We start from the raw sequence: 23983 nt of genomic DNA on the forward strand, positions 1-23983 counted from the left end.
TGATTACTGTTGGTTACATTAAAATACAAGTTTTGATCCTCTTCACAATGTCCTCCAATTTGGGAAGCATATGTAGTGCTTGTCACTATCCTTTAAGTACAGTAGATGGCATGACCTTCGGAGCAACAGCTCCTGGTTTTCCAAGCCAATGGCAAAATGTGAAAAGAGCAAAAGAAGGAACAACTTCCCCTTGCCACATGAAAAAAGAGGAAGTTATTCCTAAATCTCTCTAGAACTAGTTCAGAGGATAAATCCAAGCCACCTGATAGAGATATAACTGCAGCTATGTGGTTAGCAGGCAGTTAGTAGACTACTAGCCCAGTTCACAAATGAAATGAATAACCTCTTAGTTAGATGTACCTGACCTTTTCTTCAATGGCTTTTTTAATGTCTTAAAAACAAGGGCTCTTTTTTAAAATGGTAAATTATATGTTTATTCCCATAGAGAACAAACTCTTCTTTCCAGGGACTCTAAAATGTCTGGCAGGCTGTACCCTAGTCTCAGTTCTAATAGGGATGTTTTTATCCCCTTTCTTTGTAGATTTGTCTTCTCATTTGGATCTGTTTTCTGCTGACTGTGTAACTAAAAAAAAATCACCCCATTTTCCTGTTCTCATCCTGCTTCCCCCACATCAGCCCACACAATCAATGATGTGTTTCAATATTCAAAAGTAGATCTGGAATAGCAGAACACAAAAGCCTCTAATGTATTCTTGCATATTTTTCTGAAAAATGTAGCAGACATACATTGTTAAATGCTTCTGCAGATGTCTTTAGACCTTTGCCATCAGCACAGAGCAATAGGGCACATTCCAGTAGGTTTTCAATTTGCATTAACATTTATTTTTGCATTGCATTGTTATGACACCTGTGTGCATGCAATCCAAGCAGAATCTCTAAGAGAAACAGACTTGCTGAGTGCACTTCAAAGAAAATCATCAACCAACATGAAAATAAAAAAGGAGCTCCGAGAAGGCAGCATCAGAACAAATATGGCGTGTTTTCTCTGACACTCCTGTAGTATTTCACAGGGAGCCCTAAGAATGACAACAATACTATCCTAGTGCCCGGTTACCTTTAACCCTAGCATAACAGCCTGTTTCAATTCTTTGAAAAAGCTTGAATAGCACACACTTATTCCACTTACAGGCTATGCGGACTGATGCCTTCCTGCTTTTTGAGGTCCCTAAATGGCTCCATGCAACACACTGACACCAATAATCTTCTGGCCCATGAAAATCCTCCACTTGCTGCCTTGTCACATTGATGAACACCTCTCGAACCTTCAAGCCTGAATAGGAAAGATATAGGAAATTAGCTGATATAGGACATCTTACTCAGGCATAAAGCTAAGGTTGGCGAAACCTTTTCTCTTTAATTAACTAATTCCATTTTTAATCAAGGCAAAGCTTTAATTACTTTGACAATAACATATTACTGCTAATTAAATCTGAACAGCTGAGTAGGTCAGAATGCACAAGTCAAAAGAATTATCCACTGAATTTGGGCTTTGAAACAATGTAATATCTGCCTTAGAAACCTTTTCTTTTGTGCCTTTGCTTTCCAAATGTTTTTATTTACTGATTTGATTTGCTTATAAATTACAATAAAAGTGCATCCCCATCCAGCCCTCTTGACAGCCTGTTGAAAATACACTGACAGACCGGTCAATTAACGCTGATCAAATTAAACACCCAGAGACAACATAAGTGTGACAAGAACTGATTGACTGCCGTTACAACCCACCCCACGCTCATGAGGAAGGGAGAAAATGTGAGTCTTGCACCATGCACCAGGGTGTCTAAGACTGGCTGCTGCAGTCCTTGGGAGAAGTGAGTTCCCAAGGTCTGAGGTCCTGATGGAGAATGCCCTGCCAGCTGGCCTGTCTCTCTTGTACTGATGGGTTAAGTAAACCAGCCACCATTTTAAAGCACTGCCTTTCTTTACAGTTATCACGGACAATGGTGTTCATACCATTCAGACAAGCATCTTGTTTGTTTTATTCAAGCTCCTTCCACAGGCCCCTATGCATGGTACAACCACCCTGAGTTCATCTGCAGTCCTACATTTAAGTCCCTCTTAAAGGCCCATTGGTGCTGTGCTAACTACGGTAAATTTAGCTGATGTATCTATTAAAACAAGTCTCAATTTGTTATTCCCCTTTCCCTAACTTATGCCCACTTATCTGTCTGTCCTTAGACAGTTCTTCAGGGATTAGTCATCCCTTCTTGTATCGCCTAGCCCATAATAATTATAATAAACATCAAATGCGTTGATCATAGTATTCTAGACTTGGTAGAACATATCTTATTGTGGGAGCAAACAGCATAAATTATTTTAAGGCAAACAGGGATCTGCCATATTGTTATGAGTGCTAATGAAGAGCAAGATGTACCATACACAAGTTGTTATGCGGACCATAAGTTCTCCCCAGATGAAAATTCTAGCACTGGTTCTGTGTTTGGGCATACAATTTTTTTTTTTGGGGGGGGAATAATCTGTGCTGATAATACATCAGAGAAAAGTTTACAAATATTTCCTCAAAGTTGCACTAGTTCTAGGAGAAGCATGAGTGAACAGGTTCATTTTCAACTTTTACAGTGTTATAGGAGGCTCATTTTCATTACCAGAAAGATGCAAATAACTCAGAAAGAAGTGAGAAAAGAGTGAGACAGTGACCAGGAGAAAGGATTGCCTAATTAAGAATAAAGAGGAAGAGAGCTAAATGTTCTCTCTCTAATTGTTATAGTCTAGCATTCACAATCTGCTCGGCATGGGAGATATTCAGCAGGAGGTTCCTTCAACCCAGGGGGGCTTGACTTCAGGCTTGAGGGCATGCATGGGACATACTTAGTGAGACCTGCCATTTCTGACACATGCTGTTGCTACAGCTGTTTTACCTGATCTAAGAAACACTCTACCTGAGAGTGGAGATGGTCTGCCTTGAAGACTCAGAAGGCTTTAACTCTGGTTCTAGCAAAATGGGACTGGGAAGAAGAGGAGGTGGTAGTGGAGAGAGAGTTCATTATGGGGATCCTTCTGAGGGTTTCAGGAGTTCAGAGAGTTCCGGGGGACGAACAAGAAAGGTGATATTTCTCTTCAGAACTAGCACTTTCATTCTCACTCACTCACTCACACGGTATATAGCAACAGTGGTATCCTCATATTTTCAGTTCCACAAAAGCACAGAACAATTGGACTGAGGAAAGCAAAAGAAAAACCACACAGCCAGCAAAGCTGCCAAATGCCATAGAAAAAAATCCCATAATTCACTTCTACTGAGCTACTGCAAGAGAATTGAGGAGGCCGTAAGCAGAGTCGGTTAGAAAACCGAATTTCTGACCTATGGGAAATTCTGACATTTTGATATTTGTTTTTGTTCCAATTTGGAATGATGCCAATATTTCAAATTTTTTCACAGAATGGAAATTCGGAACTATTTCAATCTGGAAATATCAAAATATTTGTTTCAATAATGTTGAAATTAACATTAATATTGTAATGTATATATTATACTTTACATTTTAGGTCTTGAAAATGAAATGAAATTAAATGTTTTTACCTAGTCAAAATGAAATAAGACTAAATGATTCATTTTAGCACTTTTCCATTAAAAATCTTGTCGAAATCTAAACATTTCCTTTTTTTTTTAAACCAGCTCTAATACCGAGTCCATCAGGAAAACTGTTTTCGTGTATAACTACTTCACAGAAGTAGATACTGTGGTTGTGTCCACTCCCCTACAAATGCCCTTTAAATGTGATTGCTTTCATCTTATTGTCGCAATGGCCCAAAGATTGCTTTGTGTCATCTTGTCTAACATTCTCTTTCAGAACAGAGCACTACAGACAGTTGCATCCTTTCTGCTGTTTGCAAAGGGCATTTTAGGGGCTCCCAGCTATTTCCACCTTGGTTCAAGAAAGACACCATCTCACCGCCAGGGTAAAATGATATGCTAAGGATAGCCAAAAATCAGAGAGGGTGAAATAACACTTTACACTACAAAGTGTGGTCCTGATTCTCCTCCCCTTTACACTAGCAGTGGAATTCTATTCACTTCATTGGAAGGTTCTCTTTTCCTACGCAAGACTGAGAGGAGAGTCAGGGTCCATGCATTCTTCCCCTCCCTAGACTGATAGGCTGTTGCTGTTAGCCACATCTTTGACACTCAATGTGGGACAATCTGGTGGAGTGGAGATATAATCCAAACCCAGTTAAAAAGGCATCACAAATAATTTGAAAGATCGCTGGTCATAAAAGCATTAATTTGAAAATGGTGCACATTCATTCCTGCCACTTTTTTTCCCTCTCTTCCCTCCTGTGCCATCCCGAGATACTTATTTCCCCTTGGCTGGAAATGAATGGAAACTCAATCTCAAAATATTTCATGCCTGTGAAGTTTATAAAGCAGCAAGGAATTTCTAAACCTGAACTCCATAAATTGGCTTCCACTTAATCTCAGGCATCATTAACAGCTGGGTATTTCACTTCTGAAAGGCATTAGGAAGTCAACCTGTTCCTTCAGTAAACAGTAGAGATAAGGCCCACCAGGAATACTAGAGGGGAGGTCAAATCAGCAAAACAAAATTTGTGCTACTTTGCCAGCAGCTGTTAGAGAACATTTTACTTTCTTTCACTTACTCTATTTGCTTTGTCATACTACTCAGTGGTATGGCCAAACCTGTGACCTTTTATAAAGGTGTCTCATTAGCCTTATCAGTCACTCAAATGCTCATTCTGTAACAAGCAAGCACACACCTTTCTTGTTTGTTTTGTTTAAATACGCACACTGACGTTGCAATTCTGAACAAAGCTGTTTATAAAGAGTTCCTGTATCTTCTGTCATGATGGAAACACAGCAAGGGATTATGAACCAAACACAGCCCAGAGAGCTCTGCAGTGCTATCTGCAGCTTCCCTTCTCTGTAACACAGCACGGTGGCAAAGACACTGCATGCCCCATGATGAAAACGCCCCATCTCAATTCGAACCACTCAGAGAAATGGAGCCTTGCATGCTCAGCCAGGTATGTAGGTTGATCTCTGGTTTAAAGAGGAGGGCAGCTGCAATAGGCTCCACTGGGGCAGTCCTGAATCAAGGCAAGTTGCCAGTGCAGCTCTTAGCTGGACAAAGTGTGGGCACTCATGCCATATCAGGTGACTTTCAGATGCATATATCTGCCTAATGCAGCACATGATAAAGCCATGCTACATACCGCAGCGACTTATTATACTTGGACTCTTCCAGAACTGCTTAAAGTGTTTCATAGCCCTTGTGCTGCTACCAGTTTACAGAGATTCTCCTTCTAACTTGAGTAGTAAGGGTCTGGAAATTACTCATTATTACTATGAAATTTTGAGCAATCATCATTCTGGATTTAGCCAATTATGGCTTTAGTTTTGTTAAGATATGTTATCTCCAACCTAGCTTTCCCCTTCTCTGACATGTGATTTAATCCAGCCAGAGATATGAGCCTAAATTTTCCAAAAGCGATTAATGTTTTTGAGTGCCTAAGCAGAAATTCATTAAAAGTCCCTGGTTTTAAGAAGGCAGGTGCTCAGAATTTCCTGAAAAATCAGATCCCTTTACGATGCTGCAAGCGAGGCATCCAAAATATTTGGGAAATGCTTAGAAATACTTATTTCGTCATCAGAGTGCAATCCTATTTACAACTATTTTAGAAAAACTTGGGCAAAGTAGTCCTATTTGTGGCAGGAGGAATGCGCTGCAGTTCCTCATCACTGCAGTTCACCCAATAGTACCAAGAAGGTATATCCACCTACCTCCTACAGCTCAAGAGATACCAGCAAAATTGTTCCGAGGAAATGTCATAGGCAGAGCCCAAAATCAATGCAAACAAAAGCTAGCATATCATAAATACGACCAGGATTCTACCTGATAACTTGCATAACTCTAATAAGCACTGAAAGTCCAACCCTTTAAATTATTGTGCAAATTATAACCGTCATCTTTTGTTATACAGTACAGCCTTACAGAAAATAAAATTAGGATTGTGGTACTGATATGCTAATAAGCTTTCTGTGCTGTTGGATGGTTTAGCTGCAGATAGACTAATGCTGGCAGCAGATGAATAATTGCTCTGTATGTACTAAACATAACGCAGCAGCACAGAACTTCATCATTTGTCAGCTTTATTTGTTTAAATGAGGAAAAATGCTGACAGCGGTTATTGCTGTAATCCTTGTATTTATCAGAAAAGAAAACTCTAGTTACTTTTCACAGGTCTGATCCTGTTGGGAACCCCAAAGATGAAGTATTTTAAAAATAATTTGAGGTGCATTCTGGAATGTTCAAGCAAAAAAAGAAAAAAAAAAATCAGAGAAAGAACTTATGCCTTAATTTTTTTTTTTTTTTTATTACAGAAGGACCTAGAGGCCCCAACTAAAGCTACATGTCACACTATGAGCTAGTTGTCATTCCCCTGCTTGTGTACACATACTCATCAAGCTAGCGTGAGTATAATTAGCCATGGTAGCACTGTAGCAGCCATTATACTATTCAGGTTTAAATATCAGGAATCAGAACAAGCAATCACATTCACGACCTGTCACATGCTTTCAGACATGCGACATTTTTGCCACATCCTGAGAAGTGAATGCTTTGTGACATCAATTGTTGAAGACTATAGAATGCATCAGAACCTGTGGACCACAAAAGCAGCATTAAAGTAATTTTTCTGTCATTGAGAATCTATATACAGAGATAGAGTTTTACATTTTGTGCATCTCATTAAAATGCAAAGAAATTTTGAGATTAAAAAAATGAGGAGTCCTTGTGGCACCTTAGAGGCTAACATTTATTTGGGCATAAGCTTTCGAGGGCTAAAACCCACTTCATCAGATGTATGGAGTGGAACATACAGTAAGGAGGTATAAATACACAGCTTATGAAAAGAGGGGAGTTGCCTTACCAAGTGGGGGGGTCAGTGCTAATGAGCCAATTCAATTAAGGTGGAAGTGGGCTATTCTCAACAGTTGACAAGAAGGAGTGGAAATCACTTTTGTAGTGCTAATGAGGCCAATGTAAACAAGGTGGACCATTTCAAACAGTTGACAAGAAGAAGGTGTGAGTATCAGCAGAGGGAAATTAGTTTTTGTAGTGACTCATCCACTCCCAGTCTTTATTTAGGCCTGATTTGATGGTGTCCAGTTTGCAAAGTAATTCCAGTTCTGCAGTTTCTCGTTGGAATCTGTTTTTGAAGTTTTTTTGTTGAAGAATTGTCACTTTTAAGTCTGTTATTGAGTGTCCGGGGAGACTGAAGTGTTCTCCTACTGGTTTTTGAATGTTGTAATTCCTGATGTCAGATTTGTGTCCATTTATTCTTTTGCGTAGAGACAGTCCGGTTTGGCTACGCATGTATATGGCAGAGGGGCATTGCTGGCAAATAATGGCATGTATCACATTGGTAGATGTGCAGGTGAATGAGCCCCTGATGATGTGGCTAGGTCCTATGATGGTGTCCCTTGAATAGATATGCGGACAGAGTTGGCACCGGGGTTTGTTGCAGGGTTTGATTCTTGGGTTAGTGTTTCTGTTGCGTGGTGTGTAGTTGCTGGTGAGTATTTGCTTCTGGTTGGGGGGCTGTCTGTAAGCAAGGACTGGCCTGTCTCCTAAGGTCTGTGAGAGTGAGGGATCATCCTTCAAGATAGGTTGTAGATCCTTGATCATGCACTGGAGAGGTTTTAGTTGGGGGCTATAGGTGACGGCTAGTGGCATTCTGTTACTTTCTTTGTTGGGCCTGCCCTGTAGTAGGTGACTTCTGGGTACCCCTCCGGCTCTGTCAATCTGTTTCTTCACGTCACCAGGTGGGTATTGTAGTTTTAAGAATGCTTGATAGAGATCCTGTACGTGTTTGTCTCTCTCTGAGGGATTGGAGCAGATGTGGTTGTATCTTAGAGCTTGACTGTATACAATGGATCATATTATGTGGTCTGGATGAATGTTGGAGGCATGTAGGTTTCCGGTATAGGGTGGTGTTTATGTGACCATCACTTATTTGCACTGTAGTGTCTAGGAAGTGGATCTCTTGCATGGACTGGTCCAGGCTGAGGTTGATGGTGGGGTGGAAATTGTTGAAATCCTGATGGAATTCCTCAAGGGCCTCCTTCCCATGGGTCCAGATGATGAAGATGTCATCAATGTAATGTAATGTAAGTAGAGTAGGGGCATGGGGGGACAAGAACTGAGGAAGCGTTGTTCTAAGTCAGCCATGAAAATGTTGGCATACTGTGGGGCCATGCAGGTACCCATAGCAGTCCCGCTGACTTGAAGGTATAAATTGTCCCCAAATCTGAAATAGTTGTGGGTGAGGACAAAGTCACAAAGTTCAGCCACCAGGTTTGCCGTGACATTATCGGAGATACTGTTCCTAATGGCTTGTAGAATACTGTTGAGAATAGCCCACTTCCACCTTAATTGAATTGGCTCGTTAGCACTGACCCCTCACTTGGTAAGGCAATTCCCATCTTTTCATATGCTGTGTATTTATACCTCCCTACTGTATGTTCCACTCCATGCATCTGATGAAGTGGGTTTTGGCCCATGAAAAATTACACCCAAATAAATGTGTTAGTCTCTAAGGGGCCACAAGGACTCCTCGTTGTTTTTGCTGATACAGACTAACACGGCAACGACTCTGAAACCTGTCACCTTTTGAGATTAAAGGGACCTCACAGCTCATATTGCCTAATACCACAGCTAGCTCAACTGTGCTTCCTGAGCTAAGAGTACATCCATCCATTCTCCAGATTAGGTGCCTGCAGGCTGGAATACCTGTAGCAGTAATTTAAACATGGATAATTAAAAAAAAGACATTCCATATTTCTTACTACTTTTTTTTTTAAAACCCATCGAATGATTAAGTGAAGCTAAAATGGCTTTTGCATCTTCATCCTAGCAACAAGATTAAAGTGTACTTATATTAAATCAGATTGTATTTATTAGACGGTGACAGTATGCCACAATCTGCAGTTCTTTTAGACAACAATAAATAATACTCCATATACCTCAAAAGTACAGCTTCCGCTTTGAGCAGAGATACCAAGAACTAAAGTCTTGCACTAAATAGATTCTCCAGTTTAGCATATTTTGTAAATTGTATACAGATTCCTCTGGAAGTAAACAAAGGAGGTACCAGTACCATCTGATTTAGCCCAAAGGGATAGAACATGGAGGGTTGTAGAGATACGTCTGGGCAAGTATTACCCAGTGTTCACGTCACACCTATAAATTCCTTTGTAATACACATGTACCCATTATCTCACAAGTTTAGTTCCCAGAATTAATGGAATCTTCCTTTCTAGCTTTTGAATTGGAGATTCCACTGGTACCATTTTCTGTTAGAGGTATAAAATGTAAATTCTCAGAACAAAGAGGCACAGCTGGAAATCCACTCTCGTCATCTGCAGTATAACACCCAGCAATAAATAGAGTAACGTAAATTTTTCAAGTCAGCAGGACTTATGTGGTTCTGGAAAGTTTACACTAAATTACAAAATAAACAAGTAGTTGGAAAAAAATGAACCCAGGTCTATCCCTCAATTTAAGGTGCTGAGCTATCTATCCATTTCCACCCCAACCCCCACCCTCACCATTAAGTGTCTCAGAACAAGATGTAAACATACAAAAAGACTAAAATACCCATAAGCTATTTTGGAACACTTTTGAGAAAAATGAAAAATTAAAGTTTCGTTTACGGTTACAGTGTATGCAGCCTTCACTCGCATTTTGGATTCTGACGATCCAAACGAGAAGGATTCTGACCATATATCCACGTTCAAATAGTAAAAATTTTTGGTCAGTTCTAATGCTGGGCTTCATTCAAGCTTGCAATTTTTAGGTTCTATATCCAATGTGTAATTTCCTGGGCCATTAAGTTCAAAAATCTCAATGTTACCTGTGCAATTTTTTTTTAAAAAATTGTTGCTCTCTCAAACAATTTTTAGTTCAAGGCTTAGAAAACATAATTGCAGTGTGGACAAGACATATTTTCATTAACCATATGGAAGAAAAACATTTAGAAACAACATTTCTTCTATATTGATTCAGAAATGCCTTTGGAAGTAAAGGTTATGCCTATTAAATGCTTTTCAAAAAAGGTAACTGTAAAGATTAAAATTCATCCTGAATAGCATTTACAAAAAGCCTTTAGGGTGAAATCTCTTCAGAATCTATCACTTACACATGAATGCCTTACACCACCAGCATTATAGATATGAAACTTCTTTTTAAATGGTGGCATTTTCCCCCAAAAAAGGAATGTACTGGACTGACAGAAAGGATGTTATATCTACACGGCTATTTCCAAGACACGGAGTTGCCTAGCAATCTTGGAATTTAACAGGAGGAGGAAGGTAATAAAGAAAACAGAATTGTGAAATTACAAGAGGGTGCTGCTTTAAATTGGTTTTCAATACTTATCAAGTTGCCTGCAAATGAGAGGGGCTATAGGATGGTCTAGGAGCATGACAAAATCTGCTGATCATTTTTTCAGCACTCTCCCTTCTCTATTTTCAGACACACTTTTACAAGATGCAATGCTCCCACTTAACCTCATTAGCTGTCATATATCCTACAGAGGGGAAAAAAAAAAATCATTCAAGCCATATAGTTTAGTAGCACCACCACTGATTTCCTCAACTTTCTGAAAGAGGTGCCCTTTATTCTTCCCCTCTAAATTTCACTCTCTCTCTACATCCTATTTCTCCCCTCTGCCTTTTGTATTTTGCCAATAAGCCATGTATTCTAAGATATTTTCACATGAACACATCAGTCCCACTCTTACCTGTACTTTCATCCATGCTTTCCTCAGAGACATGCTCATTTTGGTGGACCCATTCACCATTACACTTGAAGAAAATCTGCATAGCTGGCATGGCTTTGCATCGCAAGGCAATGGGGTTGCTTTTAATGATGTAAGCATCATCTGGTTCTTGCATAAAATGAGGCAATGTTCCAGGAGCGGATGGAATAGACTCAGGAAGGGCTTCACTGTTGTCATTTCCTGACAGGAGAGAAGAAAGGAAACGTTTGCATATTGGAACCGATAAGAGGGGACAATGACTTACATGTTTGCCCATAATTCAATAGGAATACTTCTGGTTTGGGTTCAGTTAATACTCTGTTTTCTACCATGTCATTTTGCTGCCTAAATAATACCTGGAATCTTCTTATTATCTAGTTGTATTATGGTAGCACCTACGGGCCTCAATTGTGATTGGAATCCCATAGTGATAGGCATTGTACAGACCAATAGTAAGAAAGAGCCCCTTGCCCAAAGAACTTGCCATCTAAAAATAGTTAAGACAGACAAAGGAAGTATCATTATCCCCAATTTCACAGATGGGGAACCAAAGCACAGAGAAATTGAGTTGCTCAAGTTCAAACAGGAAGTCTGTGGAAGTACTGGAAATTAAACCCTGATTCCCTGAGTCTCAGTCCAGTGTCTTAACCACAAGAATACCCTCCTCTCAAATACTGCATTTAATTTCCTTTAGGCAGTTGTTGTAGATTTAACAGGGATCAGCATGTTAACCATACAGAAGTCTATGATATGACCAGTGCTATTTTAGCATCCTGGCAGTGGAATAAACAAACAACGACCTCTAACAGGGTTTGAAAAAGCTTCAACACACTTTGAGGATGATTCCATTTATTATTGTCCTTTTAAAGATAACCAAGGAAGGGAAAGATCTCACACAGCAGCTTTCATAGAGCCAGAACCTGCAAAATGCTGAACCTGTCCAGAGAAGTACTGAGTACCCTCTCCTTCTGTTACAGTCAGCTCCTTGTAGGACAAGGTCATTTTCCCTCTGTACTCCCACACTTAGTCAACCAGATGCTCAAGACTGTGAATGGCAAGAGAGAAGAACTGTAATACAAGCCTGTAATTTGTTACAACTTTGTTTTAACTGAGGCAAATCCTGGTCCCACTCGAGTCAATGGTAAAACTCCCGTTGGTTTCAGTGGGAGGGGGATTTGGTCCCTGTATATTTACTTCAATGGCTTGGAAGCTTTGAAAGGGAACTCTGAGAATGGCAACAAAAAAAAAAATCAGTAGGGTCTGATTTACGAAGGAAGATTAAAAAGGACTGAGTATGTACAGCATGGCCAATTGATAACAGAGAACAGAGTCCATAGGCAGATAAAGAGAGCACACTGAAAGAGAAAGGAATAGCTGGCGGCGGTGTATGTGATTTAAATAAGAATAATGAGATGAAATTAGATGAAAGGTAAATTACAATGAAATAGCATGACAATTTTTTTAAGAAGACAGATCTATTATATTATGGAATAGTGAGAATACAGTGGTTATTTTTAATAATACATACCTCTTATTTTTCATGTGTGTGTGTTTATATAAACACCATTTTTTATCTGTGCGTGTGCGCGTGGTCACAACTCAGACGATAAATGCTATTTAACATTATACCCATAATTATGATATATTCATAATTAAAATAGTGTAAATATATTATAGGTTTATATTATATATAGTGTTTTATCATTATGAATATATTAATTATGATATATTATTTTATATGTAATGTATTACTTAATATAAATATAAGTAAAGATGTATTTCACAAACACACACACACACCAAACAAGATGTCTTTATCCTATAGATGTAGTGTAAAGACATCTTGACCAGAAAAACAAAAAAGTTTTTGGATGGGCCAGAGAAGATCTTTGGCATGTTTTAAAGTTACATTCACAATGCACTTCATAAAATAGATCATAATTCTTAGCATTTTATTACTGACCATTTTTGTCAATTTCCATGATGTCAATCTTCAATAAATACCATGTCCCTGCAGGCTTTATTGAATCCAAACATTGGAAGAAATAATAAAAAGGTATAAGATTTGATATGGGCATCAAACCTTCATCAATGTCTTGAATGCCTTACAAAGCAGCATACCCTTGCTTCTCCTCAAATAATCTATTAGGCAGTGAATGGATGGGAAAGGACAGTGAACAATTTGTTAATTATTCACATGTGGAGTTAGTCAAATAATTAGAACACACGCTGTACTTTAGTAGTTGCATTGCCCAGCCTTAATTTTGCTTAGTTAGGACTTGTCTATACAGAGACTTTGTGCATAGCAAGCTGGGGTATAAATCTATAGCACACTAGTCTGCCACATGCTAATTTGCTGTGTGGACCCTGGTGTTGGGCATTAAAAAGTCTCATAGTGCACTCGGCCCTACCACTGACGGAGAAACAGAAGTACATCAAAGCACACTACAGAACTTTTTGCGCAACACAGCATGCTCGTGACTTAGTGCACTACAGATTCACGCCCTCGCTTGTCTACACAGAGACTTAACATGCGCCAAGCACTTACTGCGTTCATCATTTGGGGCAAAGGACTGATACTGTGAAAACCTAGCCCTATTGACATTAGTGGAGGGCATAATTTCCCCCTCGGTCCTCAGATGCTTGGTTGTTTGCTACCAATGAAAAGCCAGCTAAAAACAATAGCTGATTCCCCATTGAGGCAAGAACTTGGGAAATTTTTCTCCCTGTGGCCCAGGAAGACCTTGTGTTACTAACCACTACACTTTTAACATGCATACAATGTATCATGTCAAATTACAACACCATCTCTTCTTAATATTGCTATCAGTCTATCCTCCAACCCACCTCACCAGTGGCTACATTTTATGGACATAGGAATGGCCATAATGGGTCAGACAAATTGTCCATCTAGCTCAGTATCATGCCTCTGGCAGCAACCAGTGCCAAATGCTTCAGCGGGAGTGAACAGCGTAGGGCAATTTATCAACGGATCCATCCCCCATTGTCCAGTCTCTTTTCTGGGACACCCAGTGCATGGGGTTGGTTCCTGACCATTTTGGCTAACAGCCATTGATGGACCTATCCTCCGTGAACTTAGTTAATTCTTTTTTGAACCCAGTTATCGTTTTGGCTTTCACAACATCCCATGGCAATGAGCTCTACGGGTTGATTATGTGTTGGGTGAAGGACTTCCTTATGTTTGTTTTAAACCTGTTGCCTATTAATTGCATTGGGTGATCTTAGGTTCATGTATTATACGATGGGGTAAATAGCACCTTCTCCACCCTATTGATGATTTTATAGACCTCTACCATATCCCCCTCAGTCGTCTCTTTTCCAAGCTGAACAGTCCCAGTCTTTTTCATTTCTCCTCATATGGAAGCTGTTCCATCCTCCTAATCAATTTTGTTGCCTTGTCTGTACTTTTTCCAATTCTAATGTATCTTTTTTGAGATGAAGCAACCAGCACTGCATGCAGTATTCAAGGTGTGGGCGTACCATGGATTTATATAGTGGCATGATGATATTTTATGTCTTCTTATCTATTCCTTTCCTAATGGTTCCTAACATTGTTTGGGTTGGTGGGGTTTTTTTTTGTTTGTTTGTTTTTTTGACTGCCGCTGCACATTGAGCAGATGTTTTCAGAGACCTATCCAATTTCTTCAATATTTCTTGGTAACGGCTAATTTAGACCCCATCATTTTGTGTGTATAGTTGGGATTATGTTTTCCAGTGTGCACTACCTTGCTTTTATCAACACTGAATTTCATCTGACATTTTCCTGCCCATACACCCAGTTTTGTGATATCCTTTTGTAACTCTTTGCAGTCAGCTTTGGACTTAATTATCTTGAGTAATTTTGTATCATCTCCAAAAATTTGCCACCTCACTGTTTACCCCCTTTTCCACATTATTTATGAATATGTTGAACAGCACCGGTCCCAGGACAGAACCTTGGGGGACTCCACTATTTACTGCTCTCCACTGTGAAACTGACCATTTATTCCTACCCTTTGTTTCCTATCTTTTAAAGAAGTTACTGATCCATGAGAGGACCTTCCCTCTCATCCCATGACTCCTTACTTTGCTTAAGAGCCTTTGGTGAGTGACCTTGTCAAAGACTTTCTCAAAAGTTCAAGTACACTATATCCACTGATCACCCTTGTCCACATGTTTGCTGACCTCCCTCAATGAATTCTAATAGACTGGTGAGGCACGATTTCCCTTTACAAAAGCCATGTTGACTCTTCCCCAACAAATCGTGTTCATCCATGTGTCTAATGATCCTATTCTTTACCTGAAAATCATTTCCACACCACATTTTACACTGTTGGGTCTCATGCTGCAAATCTGCACCTGACAAATATAGTCCCACTGACTTCAGTGAATAAGGGCTTCCATTATCCTAAGCGTATGTAAGCAAGATAACTCATTACCCAACAGTTTTAACCAATTTGCCTAGTACAGAAGTTCGGCTTATTAGCCTGTAATTGCCAGGATTGCCTCTGCAATCTTAAAAAAAAAAAAAAAAAAACCCAGCATCATACTAACTATCCACCAGTCATGCTTTAAACACTGATCTTGCCAGACTCAGTAGAATGGTTTTCATTTGTGGTACAGGAAGATAACCCCTAAAGAAACCATTTAGTGCATGAACGAATGCCAATTCAAGCCAAACTGAGACTTTCCATCAACTTAAATTGGCTTTAGATTACAAGTCAATGGAAAGTCAAATTTTCAATGACTGTAATACAATGCCAATATAAATCAGTAAGACGACTCATGTTGGCTTGAATTGGCATTAGATTACATGTCCTTAAAGGGAGAATGAAACAATTATTATATTGAGGCGGCGGTAACAATCCTGTGTATCCTTCCCCAAATCGCTCACTTATAGATCTTGGAATATTTTTACACCGTAGCTGCTTGAAATCATCTCCACACCACATTTTACACTGTTGGGTCTCATGCTGCAAATCTGCACCTGACAAATATAGTCCCACTGACTTCAGTGAATAAGGGCTTCCATTATCCTAAGCGTATGTAAGCAAGATAACTCGTTACCCAACAGTACGAACAGTTAGGCTGGAAAGCAAATTTGTGCCTCTGAAGTTACCTAATCTCAAGGAAAGCCACTAAGAAATTGCATTCCTTGGTTTTTGTTTATGGAGAGGTTACTTGTCTCCATATGGTTACCTAATTAGATGAGGACTGCAGGCACACCCATTTGGATGTGTACAATAACCAGACTTTTATATATGAAATATTTAATGTGATTTAGGATACACGGGACTCTCTCTGTGGTCCCCATTACCATGCACAAACAGAAGAATTGTTCTGCAATACTTCTGACCTGTATGAAAGTAGAAATATTTTATATCCCACCTATTAGCCCTTCCTCTCATCCTTCTCCCCCACCCCCCGCGCGCACACACACTCACCCTAATTAAGATGACATTTCCTGGCAAGTACAGTGCAAAATCTTTGATGAATACATGAAATACCACGGTGACAGCTCCCAGGGACTGGAACAGGTATGGCAGCATGCTGAACAAATGCTCCCGTCTCCTCAAGCATGGAATTTAGCAATGATTTTGGGATGTGTGCTCCTCCTGATGTGCAGTTTTCACACTTCCTGACGCTTAACAGGAGTTAACATCAAGGACTGAGAAATACCCTGCTTTGTTCACTTTCAAAGTCAGCACCCCTTTCTCTTACTCTTTTTAGCTTGGCTCTCATCCTTACTATATCTTCTCGTTCTTCCATCATCACCAGACTCAAAATATTCCTTCCCCTTGTTGCTTTTTTCTGTCTCCAGTTCGTAGCATATCCCTTTTGCATCTCAGCCTGTCATTCTTGACTGTCTCCATGCTAAAACACATATTTAAAATGATGTATATGCTATAATAGGATGAACTTATACGATTGTCAAGAAAGAATCTCAAAGCACTTTAGAAAACATTAAGAATCACAGCTCAGGGTAAATAGAAGACCATGCTTTGGTAGGCAACAGGGCTGACATCATGAGGTTTCACACTCCTTCCAAGAATCCGTACAGTAAATTAATATATCCAAAGAGAACAATGGGTATAAGTTTAAAACATTGAACACCCTGTTTTATGGCACTAGCAACTACCTTCTGCCAATTTATAAAAATGAAGAGCTCTCCACAGTAAAATGTTCATTGCTTACAGCCTCAGTCATCTGCAAAGGGCCATTGGGATTGTCCAATACATCCCTCCATCCCCTATGGAAGTCCAGGTATGTTAGAATATCACAAAAAGAAAAGGAGTACTTGTGGCACCTTAGAGACTAACCAATTTATTTGAGCATAAGCTTTCGTGAGCATCCGATGAAGTGAGCTGTAGCTCACGAAAGCTTATGCTCAAATAAATTGGTTAGTCTCTAAGGTGCCACAAGTACTCCTTTTCTTTTTGCGAATACAGACTAACACGGCTGTTACTCTGAAACCTAGAATACCACAGGCACTGCTTCTTCAAGTGACCTGCCGTTACATGCACCTAGGCATTCACGGGTTTACAATCTCTTCTTTTCCTGTAAAAACAGCTACTGGGTCAGATTCTATCGCTTTCGAGACTGTTGTTAATCTGGATGAAGTTCATTCAGTGCATTGTTTACACTAGCTGATTTCCGATTTCATTGACACTGCTACAACTCTAGAGAATAGCCCACTGTTTCTGCTACCCTTAGAAAGCCCCTACAGAAATAATGCATGAAATACCACTTTTGCAAGTTGATGGGCCATTTCCTAGAGACCTCGGAAATATCCGGTCTTTTGATTTCAAATGGCATCGCTCAGCCCGCTACACATTTTGAGGCTGTGTTTAGAGCCGATGCCATGTCACAGAGTCATACAAGCTTCAGTGGAAGGTAAAATTATGGGAGCAGCGTGATTAAGGCAAACAGGCTTTGGCCCAAAATGTTACTTCACATCCAAGTCCTAAAGAGTTCAGTTCCTGTAATCAATAGCAAAACAAGACTAGACAGAGTATTATGAGACATTTCAACTCTCCTTAAAAACAATTTAAAAGGACTTAGTTGAAACAGGAAAAATGTATCGAACCTGCCAAATCTATCACACAACTCTCACCTCCCTTTCTGAATTGAGTGCAGTTCATTCTTTTCAGAGGTAAACTTGCTGCAGATACACTGTAAGGCCACTGCTGCTAGATAGACATGAGCTGATTAAATTTAGAGTAAAGTAAATATACTGGATGTGTGACTTTGTATGTATGTATCTTTTTATCTATCCTTGTCTATATATAATAGTAGCCCTCAGAGACCCCAATCAAAATCAGTGACCCATTTTATTAGCAATGAACGGGCATATAGGAAGACATAACCTTATACTCTTCTAAGACCCAGATTTTGCCTACTCCCAGCCACCTTGCAGGATAAGGACCTAAGAAATAAATCAGCTTTACAAGATTATTCCTTATGCCACGTGTAATATAAATACACACACCCCTCAAGATAAATAAAACAATGTTCTGGCTGTGGTCACAGGAGCAGCTTTTGGCCAAAACAAAGCCTCTTCTAAATGTTATTCATTTATTTAATTTCCACCTCTTTTTTCACCCTGCAACATCTTTTTTGTGCATCGACTTGTTTTCAAATTCATCTGAAGCCTGGTGGAACTTCTAAAGGGTTTTGCTTTCAAATTACTATTGCTTTTCATTTATAACTGTCAGTTTTCAAGATTAAGGCCATTCATAGTTATAGAAAAATGGTTGTTTTAATGCAACTGTGAATGACAGAAGACCAAACAATCAAACACAATTCTTGTATTTTTCATTCTTGGAAAATTACCTTTCAGGAAGCGCTTTGAGTTTTATGTTCTGCACACTAATACAATGGGGACTTTAAATCTTTTTATGACAATAACAGAAACCAAAAAAAAGTTAGGAACAAACACTAAATTCTTTATAGAACAAATATGCTGCTGTTAGTTGTCAGGTCATGTTTTAAAACCTTGATAGCAGCATCAACAGAGGTAAATCTGCTAAAATTTAAAATCTTAGGAAGACATAATTCAGAGGTTACACTGAAAGCTTGGAATGAGACATTTTAAATAGGAAGCAAAGTCTGACTGTTGTAAATGTTTTTGCAAATTAAGGAAGTGGTGTTGTTTTAAAATGAAATGTTAGGGAATTTTGGGGGGGTAGGGGAAGATAGGACACAGAACCCACAACCAAGGGAAACTTCTTAGAATTAAACAAATATGCATGTTAACTTCATTATAGTCAATGCTAGATACCTATCAGAAAACTATATCCTGTATTTGTCAAGTTTACAGATTATGATCTGGTATTTTTTTCCATTTAACATAATCCTACAAAACCAAGTACTGTGTTATTACAGTGAATATGCTTAGTAAATTGCATATGAGATACCAATGAAATGCCTTTTGTTCGTTATAACAAACAAAGTCATAGAATTTTTTTTTCAGCGCACTGAGTGTGTTTCCCAAAGAGAAAAACAGACAGGTATATACTGTTGATGTCATAAGAAGCAAACAAAGCTTTCTCTGCATTCAGAGTGAGGTATCTAAGCAGCATACAGAGTTATGTGGGTCCACCACAAAATGTAATCATTGTAAATCTTCTGGATTTTCTCCCTACTCTGCCCTCAGATTATATAAATTGTATCCTCCCATCTTTCTTTCCTGTAAAAAAAAAAAAAAAAAAATGATGTGAGGAAGGGTCGAGCCCTGCATCTTGTCCTGAAAGCAAATAGAGTATGTGGCTATTCTAATCTCTACGCAGAGGGCATTCCAAAGCCATGGAGAAAGTTCTGCACTATAAATATTGCCCTTGTTGTTAACAAATCCAGAGTAGTCAACTATAGAATATCAATCACAGACCGCATAATAATCTGGGTTTAGTCAATGAATAGCTTTAAAGTTAAGGACCAGAACCTTACTTTCAGACTCAGTGTTCAATGCATTGACCACAGTGTTCTATCTCGAGCAATTCTGAATATTTTTATATCTATATCTATGTTGTACAAGTTGTACCCCGAGGTTTTCTCCTTTATATTCCCGTCTCTATTTTCCTCTTCTACATTCCCGCTCCCCATTACCTTCCAAGACTTTCATGTTCTCTCTTTTTATCTGTGGTCTTCTTACTTCAGTTCTCTGTTCCTAAATCAATCTTTTTCCTCCTCTCTGCTTCCAAGGAACTAAGTTTTTTCTGTCTCCCTCTTATGATCCCTTCAGATGCCAGAAAACCCCATTGCTTAGCCACCTCATTTGTCCAACATGCTTTTACAATAAACTGGTCCATCTTCTCTCCATTGTCACATCCCTCATTATGGCCTATCACATATATTGATCTTTAGTTCCAGACTCTAGGTTTTATTCTCTTAAGTGTTATTCAAGCCCCTCTGGACAACACCTGGCTTTACTGTTAGTTTCTTTTGATACTAGTTGTTCCTTACAGTCCCTCTCCCATCCACTTATGCTACATCACTTACTGCAAAACTAAAGGCACCAACTGCCTTCTGACATTCAATTCATTTCTATAGCAAGATGATGGAAGATAGCAGCACAGAAAGGGTGTAGGGAAGAAATCAGGATTGAAAAGATTCATATGTTATAGGATACGTAAATTGCTCATGCAAGGAATGGTATTAGTAATGAAACCAGAATAATTATTCGCTCAGAAAAGCAACTGGAGCGGGATTTGTCTACATGCTCTTAATCAGGTGACCTTGTCCTCTATGCAATGATGTGGTTTTCTTGGAAGTCACTCAAGACATTGATGGGAGTATGAGGTTTTGATGCCGACATAAAATCTTTCAATACTTTTATTTCCTCTAATACATGGATTTACTAAAGCCTACAGGGACACGGTATTTGGTAAAGATTGACAATACAGAAAAGAGCAAGAGTGGTCAGCAATAGAACATGCATGCTGATGTGTTTCATGGCATATTTTTTAAACCCTATATGCTGAAGGAGAACACACTTACTACTTACCTTGTTAAATGACACACAACTGCTTCATCTATCTAAATGGCTCACCAAGTGTTGTACCTACCTTTGGTGACTCACAGACCTGGAAGGGACCTCGAGAGGTCATCTAGTCCAGTCCCCTCCACTCAAGGCAGGACTAAGTATTATCTAGACCATCCCTGACAGGTGTTTGTCCAACCTGCTCTTAAAAATCCCCAATGATGGAGATTCCACAACCTCCTAGGCAATTTATTCCAGTGCTTAACCACCCTGACAGTTAGGAAGTTTTTCCTCATGTCCAACCTAAACCGCCCTTGTTGCAATTTAAGCCCATTGCTTCTTGTCCTATCCTCAGAGGTTAAGAACAACATTTTTTCTCCCTCCTCCTTGTAACAGAAGGTTACAAAAAGTGAAATGGCACTAGTTGGGTCAAGCCTCCCACTCTGCAGCCGTTCCCTCAATGCTTGCTGCTTTTCTAGTTCCACATGGTTTGTGATGCAGATTTAATCTTACAAACAGACACTTTATAATGCTTTGTATATGTTTAAAAGCAATTCATGCAGTAAGTAAGTGTCTCCCAGCTCAGCCTCCCACTCTAAGAACTGAACTCTTGCTTCACTGGCATGTTTCTGCACACACCAGCACCTGTGGCAATGTTGAGATTTCGACTATATCTATTATGACCATGCTGGCATTACACCTTCTTGCATACGGAACATGGCTTCTGCAGATAAAATTTCATATACATGCTGCTTAAGATATAATTGCACTCAAACTCAAAACTGATGCACAAGCTGCCAGTCCTCCTTCCTCCCCAGCTCTATAAACCCAAGAGCAGCTTCTTAGAATGTGTTAAGAGCAAAGAACTGAACAGTGCATGAATTCTACAATGAACCTATCTGCGTATCTCAGGACGCTATAGATCCAATTCACTGATGCCCTGCGCCTTGTGTAGTCATGTACACCAGTGTATCGCCTGAATAAAAATGCTACCATCATTCTCATCAGACAGCATTTCACACCCACTTTCAACTGATGTAAATGACAACACAAGGTGGCAACAGTGAGTTGTGCTGTATGATGTTACATGGAACAAACACAAAACCAAAGATTTTTAACTAAATTTATCATGAGAAAAACTGAACCTGTTTTCTTCCTTCTTGTTAGCAAATTTCATGGAGTCTCTGGCACCATTTGTCGACCGTGAAAATTTGTGCAGGCATGCTCATTGATTTTAAATGCAGTTGAGTCTGCCTATAACAACACTGATGTGAATTTCAGATACTAGCTGTTGGTAACATGGCACATCATAAGATTCTGGGAGAACATTACAGGGAAACTCAAAATGGGTATGAAAAGCACGGAGAAAAGTGCATAACTGTGACTGAAGTCAGGGTTCCCACCTGTCAAGGTTTCCCCGCTATCGTCCCTTTTTCTGACAGAACTGTCCTCAGAAATCTGTAAGGTGCTCAGTACACACTGCCAGATATTCAGCTTTTTAGACTCAGAATCATCCTGTATGTCTTGTTTTTTTGTCCCTCAGAGGAAGCCACTCTAACTGAGGTGTTTCACAAAAGGTTGTGAGATAGCTAAACCATTTTGATGGGGAAAGAATGAGTAATTGATTCTGAAGTATTTATTTACTCAATTTCTTCCCCAGACATGTTAGTCTATTTCTATTTTCAGTGGGGTTTGGAATCATAATTCGGTGGCCAAGACAATAACCCTACAAGCGTAATATGGTAATACAATGTCAAAATGGAAAACCATAAAGATGTCACTGCTGTTGAACAGAGAGAAATTTCTAATATCAAGATGAAAGGAAATAAACGTCCATGCATGGCTGTGGAGACAACAGGACAATGTCAAGGCATTAAAAAGGAAAAAATATTAATGCTAACAAAAGTCTGTGGATATGACCATATAATGTATCCATAGTGACACAACATAAATGACATTACAACATCTAAATGCAAGAATGTGGTTAGAATCTACTCTCCTGTTTAATTTCCCCTCTAATTTGAAAGGATAAAAGAAAAAAAGGGGTTAACAATCTGTCATGCATTTGAGGGTTCACATCTCCTCCTCCTCCAGAAGCATTCACAGCATCAGCTTGGATTCACAGCACAAACACATCTTAGAACAGGGGAGAGGAACCACAAGACTGGCACTCAGAGCCTAGAATTTGAATTCAGCTCTCCTATAACAGTCTTCCTATAAGGCCTGGGGCAAGATACTTCATCTCTCTGGGCCTTAGTTCCTCCTCTGTAAAATAGGGGTACTAGTCCTCCTTTCCCCATCTTTTGTCTGCCTTGCCTATTTAGGCTGTAAGGTATTTGGGGCAGAGACCATCTCTTACTATGTTTATATAACAGCAGTTAGTACAATGGGGCCCTGATTGGCTTCTGTAGGCACAATTATACTACTAATAGTGATATATTAATTCATTAAAATACAGGGCTGGAGTGCACTGCATGTAATTATTATTAATTTAAGGAAGGAAACTATTTTAAATGTCACTTGCAATCAGGGTACCGTACAACTATATGTCGTACTATACTTAGTGCTGGTGAAATAAGTTCTCCCCAGCATCAGCAGTAACACATATAGTGGTAATACTGCCTTATACACAGGATGTTTACAGATTTAAAGAATACTGAACACATCGGCTTAGAGATTCCTCCATGAGCTAGATGAGCCAAGCTTGCCGGGTTTTTTTTATCTCTCTGTTGTCTATACACTTGAGGAGCAACTTTCTGAAAGAACAGTGGTATCTATAGTGGTACTGTGCTTACATAATGCCATGCCAGTCGGTTGTTACCAATGGTGACTGCACTGAACTGAAGATCTCTGGATCTAAAATACATTGATGAGCACATCCTTGGCTATGTTGACCAGTCACCATTAAAAGGGAATAAACTGCCACACACAACAGGTCTGGGTTACACTTAAGATGGGAAGGGAAATCTTTGAATTAACTGGCAATTGTTGATTTAACTTAGATAATTTTTTCACTTCATGGTCCAAGAGACACAGACAAGGTTTTCATCTCAAGGCCAAAAGACCAAAAACATCAAGACATTTGATCACGGCCTTGGATAGGCCAAGAGACTACTTACACTTGCTCTTAGCTCATAGAGCCAAGAAACAGTTTCCTCTCTTAAGAAAAAGAACTAAGGATAC

The 23983-nt window shown here is 39.4% G+C and overlaps 1 protein-coding gene across 4 annotated transcripts in view; it reads right to left on the reverse strand.

The window, feature by feature from the left end:
• Positions 1–23983, reverse strand: part of UNC5D (unc-5 netrin receptor D) — a 289819-nt gene that overhangs the window by 138056 nt on the left and 127780 nt on the right. For 3 of the 4 annotated variants that reach the window (XM_074940272.1, XM_074940271.1, XM_074940273.1), the window contains exons 2-3: positions 10804–11022; positions 1148–1291 (exon numbers count right to left, since the gene is read on the reverse strand). In XM_074940272.1, coding sequence (XP_074796373.1) covers positions 1148–1291; positions 10804–11022 — 363 coding nt within the window. The remainder of the gene's footprint in view (positions 1–1147; positions 1292–10803; positions 11023–23983) is intronic. The other variant, XM_074940275.1, reaches the window with a different exon arrangement.

Source organism: Natator depressus, chromosome 26, assembly GCF_965152275.1.
Source record: "Natator depressus isolate rNatDep1 chromosome 26, rNatDep2.hap1, whole genome shotgun sequence".
Classification (NCBI taxonomy): Eukaryota; Metazoa; Chordata; order Testudines; family Cheloniidae; genus Natator; species Natator depressus.